Here is a 19,133-nt window from a genome sequence, read left to right as displayed (position 1 = left end):
TGGAAGAAGGGAGGCCCACTTCTTGACTGGACTCACCTAGAACTTAGCCTAGGTAGAACAGGTAACTGGAGGCAGGATGAGAAATGCTGATATCCTGCTCCTTTCAGGCAGATAGCCCTGCAGCTGGGAGCTTGGAATCAGAGAACCCTGAGTTCTTGGAGGCACCAGTCTGGGGTGGAGTTCCTGCCTTACTGACTTGGAAGTGGGGAGGGAGAGAGGCAGCAGGTGTTAATTCAGGTTCTTACTGAGTTTCAGTAGATAATCTTTTTAAAGATTTTATTTATTTGGGAGACAGCGAGAGAAAGCACAAGCACTGGGCTAAGGGAGGAAGAAGCAGGCTCCCCACTGAGCAGGGAGCTCTGGTCCCAGGACCCCAGGATCATGATCTGAGACAAGAGTAGACACTTAACCAACTGAGCCACCCAGGCACCCCTTTAGTAGATATTCTTGAGCAAATGTTTCTTCATTTGCTGCATGCTCCAGGACCATTTCCAGAAACTTTAAATGGTTGCCGTAAAAAAATTATTTTCACCAGTTTCACTGGATAGTGGGTCCATGGAGCTTCTTATACTGTCAAGCCAGAAGTCCCCTCTAATTCATCAATTTTAAGAAGCATCCTTACTGACATGCATTCTTTCTAGTGCTGCATATTCATTCTCTGAAAATGTTGCAGTATTGACCCCAATTAAGAAGATGATTCCCTTCTCTCTGGGGAAATATTTTTAAATTAGTGACCTATTTCTAGCCTCTTTTCATAAGACAAAGATTCCCCAGCCAGCAGTTCTTGGCTAGCTTGTATACTTTGGTCCTGAAAGTTTGCAAGACAAGAGATGTCAGAGTTTCCCAGTCTTTGCCGGGAAGGCTGGAACTTGAGATGCTGCCTTTAGGATTTGATCTTTGTCATGTGCCCGGTGTCATAGTCTGAGGACATCAAGGTTGATCCCATGATGAGGATTGGATCTCAGAGGGATTCTCTGTACCTGCACATGTGCTAAGTGGTAGGTATATAGGAGAAAAAGGAAAGGCACAGTTGCTGCCTTGGAGGAAGTTCTTGCGGTGGAAATAGCTATGTCAACAGATGAGGACACTATAGTAGGATGATGAGTGCTGTGATAGAGTCACAGAAGAGGAAGACTTGTTAGTTTTACCCATGCACAGAGTTGCTGACATGTAATTTGGGTCTGAAGAGATGACTGGAATAACCAGGAAAAGAAGTAGAGTATTTGGGTGAGAGAATAGCATATGCAAAGATGTTAGACTGGTGAAAAGCCTCAGAAAATTTCAAGTAATTCACTATCACTGGAGATGAGAGGAAATGGCAGTTGATGTGGCAAAAAAGTCAGGTAGGGTGTTGCATAAGGTTGTGAAATTTTGGTTTTAGTTGGAGTTAACACTATAAAAGTAATAATCATTGAGGAGGATGGAACAGACCTTCAAGATCAGAAGATTACCAGTGCCTTGTCTTAAATTATCTCTATTGCTGATTTCATGGCATGTGGTCTTCATATAGCAAACACTTAGGAAACATCTTTTACCTCCTCTATGGGTCTCCTTTGTATAGGAGAGAGAAGCATCACTGTAACAGTGGTCTCCAGTACTGCACATTCTTATTACCTTTACATTCCTCTTACAACATATTAAATATATTTATATTTAGGAGAGCTTCATTCACACACAGGAGAGCTTATTTTGTGTTAGGTGCTATTCTAAGTACTTTATGTGAATTAACTCATTTGTAATACCCTCAACATGAGGGTCTTATGAAGTTTTTTACTGGTATCATCTCCATTTTACAAATGGTGTGCATGATACACTGAAATAAGTGATAGAACCAGGGTTCAAACCCAGGCATCCTGGCTCTAAAATCAAGCTCTAAACCATTATGCTACACTGAATCCAAGCCAATGTAACCCTTTGGCTCCTAGCTGAATATCTTTATTTTAAATAGGCTGACATTTTGGGGGCCTTTTTCTCCCTTTTGTGTAGGGGGGATAAAATGCATTGACTAGTGATGGTAAGCTAAGCAACCATAGGTGTTGTAGGGTGAGTGATGTTCATTCAGTTATTTAATAACCACATTCCCTGCTGTGCCAGACCCTGTGCTTGGAGAAGGGCTTTGGAGCTAAATTAATTATTCATTTAGATGTTAGTGAGAATTTATAAGACACAGGTTAGAGATAAATGACAAGTGAAATATAGTTTCTATATTTGAGTTGCTTAGGGATAGTAAAGGGGAGTGATTGAATAGTAATTATACTGTAATGGGATATGCACTGTCATAGATGTATACTCTGAGAACTAAGAGAACAAATGGAATAGGGCAATTAACTTGCTTGAGAGAGGTCTGGAAAACTTCACAGAGGCAGTAACTTTTTCTCTAGCAGATAAAGAGAAGGAGAAAGCATTTTAAATGGAACACCTTGTATAAATGCTTAGAGGTATGATGAGTATGGTTTGTTCAAGGAGCCTGAAGTGGATTGATGTATCTAGAGCAAATGTTGGCAAACATTTTCTATAAAGGGCCATATAGTCAGTATTTTAAGCTTTGTTAGCCATGGTCTCTGTCACAGCTCAACTCTGCCTTTGTAACATGAAAACAGCTATAGACAGTACATAAATGAATGAATGTGGCTATGTTTCAATAAAGCTTTATTTATAAAAAGAAACAGCAAGCTGGGTTTGGTCCATGGCTGTAGTTTTTTGACCCCTGGTCTGGAGTGTAAGTGTTTGGTAAGGAGAGAGAATAGCTGCCTGGAAAGTTAGTCTATGACCAAATTGTAAAAGGCCTTGAGTACGGGGCCAAGAAGCTCAGGCATTATTCCGTAGGTAATGAGGAACCATGAGATTTTAAGTAGGTGCAGTTGGTATACTTTCAGATTTGTACTTTACAAAGGTCATTCTGGTGACTAATGTGGTAGGTGGATTGGCAGAAGTGGGATTAAATGTACAGAGGTGAGTGAGAAACAACTGTCATTTCCATGCCCTTGGCAATAGCTTCTGATATCACTGGGGATAGAAACTTTGCCCTTGAGACATCCAAGGCCCAGCACTTTGTACAAATGGCATTTACAGCTATTATAGCTAAGAGGTGGATCCGTGGTAGGTGGCAAAGAGGTGAACAAGAGTTGGGAAGCATCTTAGATCTGGGGCATGTGTCTGTGAGTTCTAAGTTGTGTGTGTGTGTGTGTGTGTGTGTGTGTGTGTGTGTGTGTAGGGGCCTAAGTGGGAGTGGAGGTGCTGTGGTTTGGTTTGGGAGACATGGAAGATGAGCAGTTAGGAACACAGTTGGAAATAGGGAGGGAGGAGTAATTGATTCTAAGGAAATACCCAGGACATCTGTCTGGATCCCTGCACCCTAAGGTGTGTTGCTCCTCTTCTAGCTTTGTAATCAGCGAGTTCTGTTCACTGCGGAAGCTGGCTGGGCCTATTTTGTTGGGGATTCTAGATAGATGTTTCCCTTCCTATCTGTTCTCACCCACATCTCCTCACTACTGCTTCACTTGGGGTGGGCATGGGGTTGCATTCTTTGTGCCACCGCCAGGGAGATCACTTTTCTGAGCTCATAGAGCTAAATATACCTAGTGACAGCTGGTCCCTGCTCTTCAGGGAGCTTTTGAGCTACATGCAGCTCCTGCCGGTGCTGCATCCACCATGGTAAGGCAAGACTTTTAGGGAGCCTTCTTAGACCTTCCTGAGAGAAGAGCTACTTGTTTTTGAGTCTGAAATAGTAAATCTTTGTTGTGGGAGCCAAAAGTTGTCTCTTTGGTTTGGTTTTGTTTTTGCTTTTTGTTGCCTTTAAACTATATCTTAAATTAGACCTTAGCTATTAGCTGGATGTGGGACAGTGTTCAGAGTAATATATGGCAGTGCCTACCTCAGGTACATTAGACATTGGAGTTCGAGTTCATTACAGCTTGTTTGCTATGTTTATGACTAGATCACTAGGACCTTTATCAAAGCATATATGGTTTGTCAGTAACAATAACACTGTAAGGGTATATACACAGAGCAGAAGAGCCAACTTTGATGAAGAAGCATTTTCTCTTACTTTCATATCCTTATCTCATCCTCCTGCCAATAATAATGACAACTAATATGAGTGGTGCTTTACAACTTAACAGAGTGCTTTTGTGTGCATCAGGAATCACAAGCTCTCTGCTCTCAGACTAGAGAGCACATGCCTCTTCAGAAGGGGGCAGCTGATTCTCAGCTCTGGCATATTGTTGCCAGGTCAATTTGCAAACCCAGGAGAGATGCCCTGGGGGTGGGGGCTGAAGCACTCATGATCTCCCTCAGCACCAACTCCCCCACCTCCAAGCTGCTCCAGATTACAATGTTTACATCATGTCCTTTGATATGGACAATTGATCTTTTTCTTAGCTTTAAGTAAAATGTGAATAAAAACATCTTCACAAAATGCTGCATTTGAAGTTAATTTGTAATGGACAATCTATATAAAAATAATGAGCTTGCCATGCCAACACTAGCTCATGACAAGTCCCTGAGCCACCATTCCCCTTCCAATCCAATTGTAGCCCTTAAGACCTAGGAACTCAGTGTCTAGATCTTTAGATTTTTTTTTCTTTTTTTTTTAATTTTTTAAATTTATGATAGTTACAGAGAGAGAGAGAGAGAGAGAGAGAGAGAGGCAGAGACACAGGCAGAGGGAGAAGCAGGCTCCATGCACCGGGAGCCCGACGTGGGATTCGATCCCGGGTCTCCAGGATCGCGCCCTGGGCCAAAGACAGGCGCTAAACCGCTGCGCCACCCAGGGATCCCAGATTTTTTTTTTTTTAAACATAGTGTGGGGGTGCCTGGCTGGCTTAGTCTGTGTAGCGTGCAACTCTTGATCTCGGGGTTGTGAGTTCAAGCCCTATGTTGGGTGTAGAGATTACTTAAAAATAAAGTCCTTAAAATTTTTTAAAAAATAAAGATAGCTTGAAAAGCAGGACTTTCTTGGTATGAAATCTGATTTTCAAATATGGGTTCAGTTTAGAAAATGATCCATTGGCCCTTAAAAGATATGTACAAAGGCAGCTTGTGATTTCTGCAAGCATGTCTCATTTACTTCTCTTAGGTGAGAGGGATGCCTGGTCCTTGTTCTGAGGGGGAAACTGGGTCAGAGAGGCCAAATAGCTTGCCCAAAAGTCACACCAGAAGGCAAGGGTCTGTTTCTGCAAGTTGTGCAGGGATCCCCCTCCTCTTTGTTTTCTAAGGAGCTCCCTTCAACTCCAGGCCCTTCCTTCATGTAGTGCTTCTGTCAGCCCACGTTCCTCATTTGGCACCGTCTTCTTGCTGACCTTCTTTTCTGATAGCACTCCTTCTTTTCTTGGTCTGCGGCACCGGTTGAGTGCGTGAGCCACATGCAGGTCCTCCTTTACTTTCTTGCTGTGACTGCTCTGCTCTCTGTATGCCTCACTGGTCAGACTTGGCTGTAAGAAGCAGTCTATTTTTTATTGGTTCTCGATAAGTACCTGGTACGTATCATCAGATAGTTTCCTCGAGTTAGCTGGGAATGGCAGGCAATTCCCTTTCTTGGAAATTTTGGCATTTCTGCTCCTATACCTGCATATGATGTGTGTTTCTCTAGTCTTAGATTAAGAGAGTCTGGGTTAGAGCCTAAGAGGACTAACATAGGATATACCTGTATCTGGAATCTGAGGGTTACATATTTGAGCTCTTTAAAATATTTGCGAATCCTGACAACTTTTCATTACGCCCACACTACTACGTCATTTCAAGCTAGATTATTGCAGTAGCCACCTGACTGGTTCCCCTGCACCCACCCTTGCCCTCCTATAGTCTACTCTCCAGCACGGCATTTGGAACAGTCTCATAAAAAATGTAAATGTTGGGGCACCTGGGTAGCACGACTGGTGAAGTGTTCGACTCTTGGTTTCTGCTCAAGTGGTGATCTTGTGGTTGTGAGATTGAGCCCCGAATTGAGCTCAGCAGGGAGTCTGCCTGAGATTCTCTCTCCCTCTCCCTCTGTCCTTCCTGCTCATGCTCTCTCTCTCTCTCTCTCTCTGTCTGGAATAAATGAATGACTCTTAAATATATATAAATATTAATATCTATAAATATGATCATGTTGCATCTGTGTTCAAATTCATCCAACAGCTTCCCTCTCAGAGTCCAAATCCAAGTCCTTATAATGGCCTACAAGGGTGTTTATGATCTGGACCCCTGTCACTTCCCTCGTTCATCTCCCACTAGTCATCGCCTCTCATTTCTCTTCAGCCCCACTGGCCCCCTTGCTGTTTCTTGAACTAAGCATGTTCTTTGGATTTGTCATTCCCTGTGCTTCGGATACTCTTCTTCCAGTTTTCCTGCTTGCCTTTCTCCAACATTCCTTCAGATAGATGCTTGAAAGTTACCTTCTTTTTTTTTTTTTTTTTAAGATTCTATTTATTTATTCATGAGAGACACAGAGAGAGGCAGAGACATAGACGGAGGGAGAAGCAGGCTCCATGCAGGGAGCCTGATGCAGGGCTCAATCCCCATACTGGGATCACGCCCTAAGCTGAAGGCAGACACTCAACCGCTGAGCCACCCAGGTGTCCCTGAAAGTTACCTTCTTAATGAGACCTTCCTTGACTCCTCTAAAATGACAAGCTACTAATACCACTAATTGTATCTGTTTTGTTTACTACTTACTGCATTTCTAGTGCCCAGAACTATGCCTCGTACTTAGAAATCTCACATCTGTTGACTAAATGAATGAAGGAATTCTGTCCCCAGACTGGCTGTGTCAGACTGTATGTGACTGTGTCTTCCCTGAGATGTCCCAGTGTCTGCTGTTTAAGGTCTAGTGATCTCATCACTTAGGTCTCCAGTGAGAGCAATCAGACTCAATAAGTTTACAAAATTAAAATTAACAAAATTGTTCTAAGTTAGTTTTGAAAAATAAACAGCTGGGATTGACAAGAAATATTCTGAAATATAAGAGCCATGAGAAGAGGGAGTCCAGGCTTTAGAAATTATTACTGAAGTATAAAATAAAATGAAAAGCATCATAAAATAATCAAGTGATAGTACAAAAAATAGAAATATCATTTAGTGCAAAAGAATGCAGAGTCTAAAAATGTACTCGAGAATATGCAAGGACTTAATTTATTACTAAATAGCATTTTTCAAAATGAATAAAAGATAGTATAATGAATGGGTTTGGGATAAGAGGGTTGCAACCTGGAAAAACTTAAAATTTACAACTTATAGCATAAAATGAATTGAATGTTGGATGGCCTAAAAGACTGTCTATTAAAAAAAATAAAAAATACTTTCATCAGTTTAGTTTTTCTAAGAATTGACATCATCTCTTTGCTCTAGACTCTTTACTACATCATCTGTGTAATCCTTATTAAAGATAAACTCTCTTACCAATTACAAATGAGACGTTGGAGAGCTGGAGAACCTAACCCTCCGCGTCAGAAGGACTTGAATTTAGTTGTGCCCAGAAGGCACGAATGAAGGGCTGTTCAACTGCTTTCACCTCCTCATCTCATCAGAGGTCTTTACTTACACCATTCCGGCCCCCGTGGGAGTATAGCCAGGTTGTACCTATATCTGGGGTTGGAGAATGTGTCAGAGCTGCCCTTTAGTATGTAGCCATTAGCCACATCTGGCCATTTAATTCTACATCTTTTTTTTTTTTTTTTTTAATCTCAGTTTGGGGCTGCCTGGGCAGCTCAGATGGTTAAGCGTCTGTCTTTGGCTCAGGTCATGATCCTATGGTCCTGGGATTGAGCCCCACATTAGGCTCCCTGCTTGGTAGGGAGCCTACTTCTCCCTCTCCATCTCCCGATCCCCCTGCTTGTACTCTGTCTTTCTCTCTTTCTCAAATGAATAAATAATTTTTTTTAAATCTCAGTTTGTCATACTAGCCGCATTATGAATGCTCAGTAACCACATGTACCTAGTGGGGACTATTTGGACAGGACAGATATTGAACATTTCCATCATTGCAGAAAGTTGTATTGGACAGAGCTACATTATAATTGTAGACATTGTCAAGTTCTTTGTGCTCAGTAGCCTGTAAGTTGAGAGTGCTCCAGTGTGGACTACCTTCAGACTTCTCTCCTGAGTCATTAAGCCTCAGATGTCTTAATGTCTGCAAAACCCAGGGATGGAAATCACCCCTTGATTACAGGGCTAGGGAATCTGGGTCCATACTGTCAATCATCTATTTCTTTAGTCAATAACATTTACTGATGTTATGCTGGGTCAAGTCTTTTCCTGGAACCCAAAGATAAGGAAAGATGGATAAGAAACATTTCCTGAAAATCTTGCTAAACTGTTTTAAAAGGTAGTAATCACAATTGCACTTTTCTTTAATGTTTGAGGCTCTAGGGGAAGCAGTGATTAGTGTTCAATCCTATACATACCAATGAGGTTAAGTATCAGAGGATTGGGTATCTGTGAAGTTAATTACCAGTTAAGTTTCCAAAAGCTCTGGTTTCTTCTGCTTTTCTTCTTTCTTGCAAGAATATATTATGAAAAGAAATATCGATAATTAAAGGACAGCATCTGTAGTACCAGAGGAAAATTTAGACTGTAAAGTCATATATCTTGGATTGGAATACAAATCCATCACTTATCAGCTGTAACCTTGAGCAAATGTTTGAGTTATCTAATGCTATATATATAACAAACTTCCCCAAAACTCAGTGGCTTAAAACAGCAACATTTATTTTGTCATTTACCTGCGGTTGGGGCATGGAGGCAGGGATAGCTCATCTATTTCTACTTGGGATCAGATAAAGTAACTCAAAAGCTAGGGGCTGGAATCACCGGAAGTCTCAATCACTCACATGTCTGACTCCTGGACCAGGAAGGCAAACAGTTGGAGCTGCTTGGACATCTCTCTGTATTTCTATGTAGTCTTTCCGCATGATCTCTCTAAAATGGTGGCTTTTGGGTAGCCAGGCCTCATCTTTGTTGGCTCAGGGCTCTCAAGGCGTGTGTCCCAGAAGGGAGAGAACCAGGTGGACTTTGTATTGCTTTTCTAACCTAGCCTTGGAAGTCATTTGACATCTCTGCTGCCACATTCTGTTTGTTAGATGATGAGTCATTCATCTCAGCCTATATTCAGTGGGAGAGGAATTCACCTTTTGTGGGAGGATTGTCATAGAATTGTGGACATATTTGAAAACTATCGTAGCAAGTAATTTAATCTCTCTAAATTTAATGTGATTTGGGGCAAGTTACATTATCTTAGAGTATTACTGTTCTTGTTTGTAAAATAAGTGTGATAATTCATTGGTTGTAAAGGATAAGATGAAAAAGTACTGTAGAAGTTCTTAGAATATTGCTTAGTATATAAACAAGTGATCAAAAATTGTTAATGCTTTTTCCCTATCCTCCTTTCTTCTTCTAGCTTATTGAATTCCAGTTAACTATCATTTAGTATTTTCCATAATTATAAAAATATGAGGAAGGAATTTATTTTCCTTTTTTTTTTTTTTCAAGTGAAACATATAACAAGGAAGAGGCAGCGTGGTTGTCAACTAGGCCCTGTGCACATCGAAGGACAGATGAGTGATGTGATAGGCTTGTACATGGGGTGGATGGAATGTGTTGTGGAAAGCTGGATGGCCTGCATGGAGATCCTGGTGGGTTGACTCCTAGTGTCTCTTGTGACTTGTGTGCTTTTTCCCTTGCAGTTCCTGAGGGAAGACCTCAATTACCATGACCCAACAGTGAAACACAGCACCTTCCATGGTGAGGATAAGCTCATCAGTGTGGAGGACCTGTGGAAGGCCTGGAAGTCTTCAGAAGGTAATAGGCAGCTTGGTTGTCAAACCTAGTTGCTGGAAGGTTGAGAGAAGACAAAAGAAGATGGGCATAACTTGGCCTTAAAAGTACACAAGTATAACATGCTTTGTAAAGAACAAATTATTAAAATAGTTTTACATATAGTCACTGAATAAGACTGAATTTAGTCACCATGCTGGGAAGAGGGGAAGATGCTCCAAATAGAGCTGGAGCTGCTCTTCATTAGAATTCTAATTGAATTCCATCCTGTCCCTACCCGTTGTCTCACCACCTACCCCACTTTCTGCTGCTTCTCCAGAGATAAGGAGCTCACTGGCCTCCTTCCTTCCACAACTCCTTACTTGGATTATTCAAAGATTGGCTGTACATAAGATAGATTCTCCCTTGAATCTTCTCTTTTCTGGTTAAATAGCCAGATTCTTTGAAGAAACTTGATTTCTCAGCCTCCTCCTCATCTTGGCTTCCTGCCTGTGAACACTTTTGTTAATGTCTTAGATCACAGCTTCTAGAGTTGGACGCAGGCTCCCAGGTGTGGTTTGACCAGCTTATTGTTGAGCAGGGCCTTCAACTTCTTAATTCTGGACCCTGTGTACATCTGTTAATGCAGCCTGATTAGATATTGGAGCCTTCAGCAGTCATGTCATTCTGCAGAGTCATGTTGAACTTAATAAATAAAACTTTATTATTTCTCATGTATAAAACGGTTAAACCATGACTAACAACTTTTTTTTTTTTTTTTTCTGGAACATTTGTTTCAGAACTCTGAGTAAAAGAGCATGTCTAATTGTGGGAAGCTTGACAGGGAAGGGAAAAACAGGGCTTTAGCCTCTCTACATTTCTATCTGTGGCTAGAGTATCTTGATACTAACAAGGTTGGGCACAATCTCTTTGTAGGGTCTCATAGGGTAGGTCTTGATGCTAAGAAGGGTTAAATGTAAGTGACCGCCAGGGCCCCTGCTTTTGTAGATGAGGAGCCTTATTCCTAGATTTGTAAAGTTACTTGTTATCATGCATTTAGTAAATAGGAGAGCCAGGACTTAGATGGACCTTCTGCTTGCTTGATCAGTACCTTTTCATGCCTTCTTGGTCAAAAGCACTGGTCTGATGGTAGAGAAAACCAGTTCTGGTAGGAAATGAGGCAGTTTTCATTTTTGTTTTAATCATACCTGGGATTATAAAATGTTAGATCTGGAAAGGATCATCTATAATGTAGGTGTAGAACATGAGATTTGAAGCAAGAAGACCTGGATTCTAATCCTATTTCTAGCATGGACAGGCTGATACTTTTTCTTGTTCACTCTGTATTTTTATCAATTTAGAGGAAGTACAAGTTAGCTATACAGACAGCTTTCTGGAAATTTTTAGGAGCTAAGTTCCTTGTGGGGGCTTTGTTTAATAGCTCCTGAGTGGTTCAGGCTGTCTACTGATGTGAGATCAAGCAGTGAAATGATCTTTGGAATTATATACTGGCACAGCCAGGAAATATCTCTAATTAGTACTATTTAATTTTAGTTTTCTTTTTTTTCTGTAACAACATGAGGACATGGCGCCTGGGTTTTAAGAGTGGGTTTCAAAAGTGGGAATTTGGAATGAAAGATGACAGGGGGAGCATTCCTGGCCTTCTCTGAAAGCTCACACAGAAGTAGCTGGGAAGGGAAAGTGACCAAGAGAGGGCAGAAACAGAGGGACAGAATCATAATACTAAAAAGCAGCCAAGACAATTTTCTGGTAAGAACTTTATTCCTGGACTCAGCAACTATTTGGAACACTTCCAGGTATGTTCTAAATGACAGGAAGATGGAAGACAATGGAGTGAGTTTTGAGGTGTTGGTTCCCATTACTGATGAGCAGAGAAACATTCCAGTGCACTCCAGTGACGTAGCCTATAGCTGAGCTGAGAGGTGGTGACATGTATGTACCATTTTAGAATTTACTCACCATATGTCATGCCTGGTAGTTTGACAAGGTAAAAATGAGAATCTTCATATGTACTATTCCTCCCAACAATTTGCTTCATTATTTAGAACAAGGTCCCTCATCTCTGAGTGATGATTTCCAGAGCTACAAAAGGCATGTAGTATTCTGGCGCTGGCACAAACTGGCTGGCCCGTTTAGCTAGATGAGATAGATAGCAGCAGTGTTCATTTGTGTGCAGAACATCAGCTGGCTAATGTCAGTACCATTTACATGATTAGTGTTGTTAACATTTTCTGCCTGATGTTGGGAGCCAGTGTTTTTTCAGCGTTATTTAGATTTTAACAGAAAAGCCTGATAATTGCTACATTAGCCAGTTCTAGACTTCAGTAATAAAAACAACAAGAACTAAAAAACGACTCTTAATATTTATATAGTATTTGATAAATGCTAGCCACTGTTCTGAGTGATTTATATATATTAACTCATTTGTTTCCCATGAAAGTCCTTTGAAGTATAAATACTATGATTGTCTCCATTTACAGATGAGAAATATGGGGCAGAGAGAGTGTTTAATGACATAATGCAATGCCATTCTGTCACTGACTTTCTAGTGCAGACTTCACATGTTAAGGACATAGTCCCCAAGAAGAGTGCTCTCACTTCTTTTTTTTTTTTTTTTTTTGAAGATTTTATTTATTTATTCATGAGAGACACAGAGAGGCAGAGACATAGGCAGAGAGAGAAGCAGGCTCCATGCAGGGAGCCTGATGCGGGACTCAATCCTGGGACTCCAGGATTATGCCCTAGGCCGAAGGCAGGTGCTCAACCCCTTAGCTGCCCAGGCATCCTAGCGCTCTCAGTTCTGACACCAATCAGCCATAAACTCTGTGTGTTCCCAGCTACTTGTGCTCTGCCCTACTGGCTATGAATCATGGGTTTCCACTATCCCCTCAGGTTGGATAATTTGCTAAATGACTCACAGAACTCAGCAAAGTGTTGTACTTATGATTATGATTTTATTATAATGGATTAAAAGGGCCAAAACAAGAGACCAATAGGGTGAGGTCTGGAAGGGTTCTGAATTTGGAGCTTCTGTCTCTTCCCCTCATGGAATTAGGACATACCACCCTCCCAGCACATTAATCACAGTTGTGTTTGCTGTCTGGAAAGCTCACTTGAGCCTTTGTGTCCAAAGTTTTTACTGAGGTCCTATTACATACACATGATTGATCTAATCACTGGCTACACGGAGGCACTCAAATCTGCAGCCTGCTTTTCCTTTCTGAAGGTTGGGCTAGGCTAATATTTCCAGGCCCAAAGCCTAATCCACGAGTCACCTGGTTGGTCTTCCTGGTGACTAGCTCCCAATTGGGAGTCATCTCATTAGCTCAAACTCAAGTGTGGGCCCCACCATGAATAACAAAGACATTCCTGACACCAGAGAAATTGACCTGAAGACAAAGACTGCCAAATTCTTTGTTATACAAAATTAAGTAGGAAAGAGCTGAACAAACAGGGGTGAGGAAGGATCAAGAACAAGGGGAACTCCAGGGATCCCAACAGCCTGGACTAGGAAGGGGATTGACCTTTCCTAATTGGCAACTCTTAGATGCCTCTTGCTTCATTCATTTCTCATCTAAGTATCTTCGCTCAACACTCAGATATGACAGAGGGAGAATCAGATTGACATAGTTTGGATCACAGACTTACTATGTAGGATAGTGGTAGTGAGAGAGAATATGTATGGGGCTGGGGGATGGGGGATGGGTTGGGGCGGGGATATCAGTTCTTTAAAGGAAGGGATGCCAGATAGATTTTGTAGAATCTTTGAGAGACAGAATTGTTTGCATAGTTGAGACAGTGGAAACAGTAACAGTGACCTTAGAGGGGTGGGGGTGGGGGGCACTTTAGAGGATTCTCTAAAGCATGACTTCCATTCTTCTGAACAAAGTACATCATTACTATTTTTTCTCCCCTTTCCTGGACATGAAATTTCAAAGGATGCTATCTGCCAAACAAAGCAATAATTTCTTTCCCCCATTTGTATGGATCAAAGACATCTTAAACTATGAATTTTGATTCTAACTAAATGGTATGATTCTAGCTAAAAGCAAAAGAACCCAATATTCTAGTGTGACTTTGAACTTTGCCTTGAGAAAATGTTTATTTTCTACTGGAAATAATTTGGAAATAATTCCAAATATTAATTTGGAAATAAACTCACAGATCTCCAATTCTGTCTGTGTTGTACTTTTGTAGGATGGGATTTTTCACAGGAGGCAGTAGAGCAGTGCTGGGAAGCCAGGAGGGTTTTAGAAAGAAACCCAACAGAACTGGCCTTTCTCCATCCACAGAACACACAGGGGCAGGTGGCCTTGGACTTCTGTCTAAACCATTTCAGAAGTCAGTTCAGTATAAAAGAGTTGGCATCTCCTTTTTGCTTTTACATAAACCCAGTGAGAGAGATGTTTATTCTGTTGTTTGAGCTACATAAAAATTACTTTGCTAAGTGAATCTTTAAGTCATTAATTTAAATACCTCAGCCATTGCTGCTACATATTGGGGGAGAGAGAGGCAATTGAGTTTTTCTTTCTCTTGGATGCTGTTAGATACTTTTCCCCCCAATAACAACAACAACAAACCCCAACTAGCATCAATGCAGTCATTTTCTGTTTATATTAAATAGCTACTTGAGTGTAATAGGTCTTGTATCCCCACTTAATAAAGGAAGACAGCATCTCTCACCTATTTCTGTTACCAAATCCTAAAGATTCTACCTCTCTCATATATTTTTTGTGCATCTCCTATGATACTGCCTTAGCTCAACTTCATCTTTTTGAAAGACTTAATTGAGTTGTAATCGATAATACACTCAGGTATAAATATTTAAAGTGTATAATTTTTTTGAGTTTTGACACATCTCTATATACAAATAGAGATCCTTTGTGAGATATATGCTTTGCAAAGATTTTGCCCAGTCTGTGGCTTATCATTCTTTTAACAGTATCTTTTGAAGAACAGTAAGTTTTAATTTTTTTGAAGTCCAGTTTTTCAATTTGTGCTACTGTGGATCATCCTTTAGTGTCATATGTAAGAAATATTTGCTTAACCCAAGGTCACACAAGGATTTTCTCTCATGTTCCCCTCTAGAAGTTTTATAGTTGTAAGCTTTACATTTAGGCCTCTGTTCTGTTTTGTGTTAATTTGTATATGTTAATGTTAAATATGGATCTGAGTTCTTTTTTTGTGCTCATGGATGTCTCAATTGTTCTAGAACCATTTGTTGAAAAATTCTGTTTTTCCTCCACTGCATTGCCGTGTACCTTTTGTTAAAAATCAGTTGTCCATATAAGTACAGATTTATTTCTGGATTTTGTATTCTGATCCCCTGATCTATTTGTCCTTCTGTCAATACATGCTATTTTGATTCCTGTAGTCTTATAATAACTCTTTTAGTCAGATAATGTTAGCCTTCCAACTTTGTTTTCCTTTTTCCAAGTTGTTTTGTCTGTTTGTTCTTGAATTGACTTGTCAATTTCTACAAAAAAGCCTGCTTGGATTTTGACTGGCATTGCATTGAGTATGTAGCTCAGATTGAGCGAACTGACATCTTAATAATACTGAGCTTTCTGATTCATGAATAAGGTACATCTCTCTATTTATTTAGGAGACGTACCTTTTCTCAGTAGTATTTTGTAGTTTTCAGTGTACAGGTCTTGGGGATCCCTGGGTGGCGCAGTGGTTTGGCGCCTGCCTTTGGCCCAGGGCGCGATCCTGGAGACCCGGGATCGAATCCCACATCAGGCTCCTGGTGCATGGAGCCTGCTTCTCCCTCTACCTGTGTCTCTGCCTCTCTGTCTCTCTCTCTGTATGACTATCATAAATAAATAAAATTAAAAAAAAAATTTCAGTGTACAAGTCTTTCGTATCTTTTGCCAGATTTATCTCTATTTTATAGATTTTGATGCTATTGTAAACAGTATTTTTAATGAATGAATGAATGAATGAATTAAAAATATTCTATTTATTTATTCATGAGAGACACACAGAGAGAGGCAGAGACGTAGGCAGAGGGTTTTGCCTGAGGGGAGCCTGATGCAGGACTTGATCCTGGGCCTGGTATGAAGGCAGACGCTCAACCACTGAGTGACCCAGGTGTCCTGTAAATAGTATTTTTTAAATTGTGATAAAATATGTAAAAATTTAACCACATAAATAGTATTTTTAAAAATTTAATTCCTATTGCTTTGTAGAAATATAATTGATTTTTGTATATTGATCTTCTATTCTGCAGCCTTGTTAACTCACTTATTAGTGAGATGCCATCAGAGTTTCAACCGAGATAATCAAGTCTTCTTATAAAGAAAGTTTTATTATTTTATTTTCCAATCTAGATGCCTTTAAAAAATTCTTCTTCTTGTGGGGATGCCTGACTGGTTCAGTTGGTAGAGTATGCAACTCTTGATTTCAGGGTTGTGGGTTTGGGCCCATGTTTGGTGTAGATATTACTTAAATAAGTAAAGTCTTTTTTTAAAAAAATTCTTCTTCTCGTCTTATTGCCCTGGTTAGTATCTCCAGTACAGTCTTGAAGGGAAGTGGTAAGAGTACACATCTGTGTCTTATTTCTGATCTCAGGAGGAAAATATTGTCTTTCACCATTAAATATAATAACATTAGCTATGGGTTTTTGTTTTTGTTTTTGTAAAAGCTTTTTGTCAAATTGAGGAAGTGACTTTTTATTACAGATTTGCTGAGAGCTTTTATTAGGAATGGGTATTGGATTTTATCAAATGAGTTTTCTGTGTCTATTGAGATGATTGCCTGGTTTTTCTATTTTTGTTTGCTAAGGTGGTGAATTACATCGATTATTTTTAAAAAAGGTTTGTTTGTTTGTTTATTTATTTGTTTATTTATTTGAGAGAGAGAGAGAGAGAGAGCAAGCATGTGAACAGGAGAAGGAGCAGAGAGAGTGAGGGAGAGAGAAAATCCCAAGCAGACTGCACATTGAGCGTGGAGCCCAACATGGGGCTTATTTTCAAGAGATCATCAGATCATGACCTGAGTCAAAATCATGAGTGGAATGCTTAATCGATGGAACTACCTAGACACCCCACATTGATTAATTTTTAAATGTTAATCCAACCCTGCATTCTAGGGGTAAACTCCCTTGGTCATTATCCTTTTACTATATAGTCAGATTCTATTTGCTAAAATTTTGTTTCAAATTTTTACATCTTTGTTAATGAGGATTATTGGTTTATAGTTTTATGCAATACCTTTGTTTTAGGTTTTGGGATTATGCTGGCCTCATTGAATTAATTGGGACATATTCTTCAATTTTTCAGAAGACTTCATATACAATTGGCATTATTTTTCTTTACCTACTTGGTAGAGTTCATCAGTAAAGCCTTATGATCCTGGATTTTTTTTTTTTTAAAGATTTTATTTATTTGAGAGAGAGAGAGGACAAGGGACAGATCAGGAGCTGGGGCAAGGGACAGAGGGAGAGGGAGAAGTAAGCTCCCCACTGAGCAGGGAGCCCAATGCGGGGCTCTATCCCAGGACCCTAAGATCATGACCTGAGCTGAACATAGATGCTTCACCAACTGAGCCACAAAAGTGCCCCTGTGGGCAGGTTTTTAATAACAGTGTCAATTTCTTTCGTAAGTATAGGACTATTAGGTTACTTCTTCTTGACTGAGCTTTTGTAGTTTGGGTCTTCAGTTTGTCTATATCATTAAAGTGTCAAATTTACTGGTATATATGTGTTCATAACCTTTTCTTATTATTCTTTTAATATGTTGATATGCTCAAAGAACCAGTGTTTGGTTTCAAGGATTTTCTCTATTGTTGGCTATTTCATTGATTTTTACATGATCTTCATTATTTTCTTTCTTTTGCTTACTTTGGGTTTAATTTGTTCTTTTCTAGTTTGTTAAGGTAGAGGCTAAGGTCATTGATTTGAGGCCTTTCTTTTTTTCTAATATAGGCATTTAGTGGTATAAATTTCCAATAAGTACTGCTTTAGTGGTATTTTGCAAATTCTGGTATGTTGTAGTTGTTTACTTTTTTAAAAATTGGTTTATTGGTAGACAATAAAAAAATACCTAAAATAAAAACACAATTGATGGTAATACTTATTATCACTTTTTCTTTTTTTTGGTCTGATATAGTCTCTAGTAACTTTGTATCCCTTAATAATGTATTCCAATTTGAGGAATTATTTTGGCTCTGGAAATGCATGCCTCTGAAATCTGTCTTAGATCTATCTGGTAATGGTTATTTACTATGTTAGATGATATGTTTTGTTTTTATTTTAATTAAGCTCAAAATACTTTCTCTTTCCTTTTTGATGTCTTTGATTCCTGAATTTTTTATAAGTAAGGTATTTAGTTTTCAAATGTTGGGGGATTTTCCAGAGATTTTTCTGTTACGATTTCCAGTTAAATTCTATTGTGGTTTGAGAACATACTTTGCTTGAATATTTAAAACAATTTTTTTTTCAATTCCAGTTAGTTAACATACAGTGCAATATTGGTTTCAGGAATAGGAATCCTTTAAAAAATTTTAAAGCCTTTTTTTTATGTCCCTGAACGTCATATATCTTGGTGCAAATGTTCCATGTGCTCTTGATTGTTGTTGGGTGGAATGTTCTATATATGTCAATCAGGCCATACTGGTTGATGGTATTGTTCAAGTCCACTGTATCTTTGCTGATTTTCTGCCTATTACTCTATCAATATTGGGGGGAATATTTAATATTTAAAGTTCCAACTATGATTATGGATTTGCCTATTTCTCCTTGGCTATTAATTCTATGAGTTTTTACTTCATGTATTTTGAAGGTTTCTTACTAGATGCATAAAGATTTAGGGTTTTTTTTTTTAAGTTTATTTATTTAAGTAATCTCTACACTGAATGTGGAACTCGACCTCATGACCCCAAGATCAAGAGCTGCGTTCTTTACCAACGGAGCCAGCCAAGTGCATCAAGATTTAGGATTATTATGTCTTCTTGATTAATTGATCTCATTATTGTGAAATGACTTTATCTCTGGTGATATTTTTGCTCTGAAATCTACTTTGATATTAATGCAGCTTTCATTTGAGTATTATTAGTTTTGTATATCTTTTCCATCTATTTACTTTTAATATACATGTGTGTGTATATGTGTGTGTGTTTGGAGAGGTAAGGGGGCAGATGGAGAGATAATCTTCACTAGGCTCCACACCCAGTGAGGAACCTGACTTGGGGCTCAATTTTATGACACTGAGATCATGACCTGAGTTGAAATCAAGAGTTGGACGCTTAACTTAATGAGCCGTCCAGGCACCTCATTGTGTTTTTATATTTAAATGCATTTCTTTCTCTCTTTTAAAAAATATTTTATTTACTTGAAAGAGAGAGAGTGAGAAAGAGAGCATAAGCAGAGAGAGCAGTAG

At 39.4% G+C, this 19,133-nt stretch overlaps 1 protein-coding gene across 5 annotated transcripts in view; it reads left to right on the top strand.

Annotated features, from left to right (window-relative positions):
• The window catches only part of STIM1 (stromal interaction molecule 1), a 195,054-nt gene that overhangs the window by 126,931 nt on the left and 48,990 nt on the right, over positions 1-19,133 (top strand). For all 5 annotated transcript variants that reach the window (XM_041729991.1, XM_041729992.1, XM_041729993.1 and 2 more), the window contains exon 3: positions 9,663-9,777. In XM_041729991.1, coding sequence (XP_041585925.1) covers positions 9,663-9,777 — 115 coding nt within the window. The remainder of the gene's footprint in view (positions 1-9,662; positions 9,778-19,133) is intronic.

Source organism: Vulpes lagopus, chromosome 15, assembly GCF_018345385.1.
Source record: "Vulpes lagopus strain Blue_001 chromosome 15, ASM1834538v1, whole genome shotgun sequence".
Classification (NCBI taxonomy): domain Eukaryota; kingdom Metazoa; phylum Chordata; class Mammalia; order Carnivora; family Canidae; genus Vulpes; species Vulpes lagopus.
The sequence above is the reverse complement of the archived record's forward strand: the minus strand, read 5'-3'. Positions and strand labels throughout refer to the sequence as shown.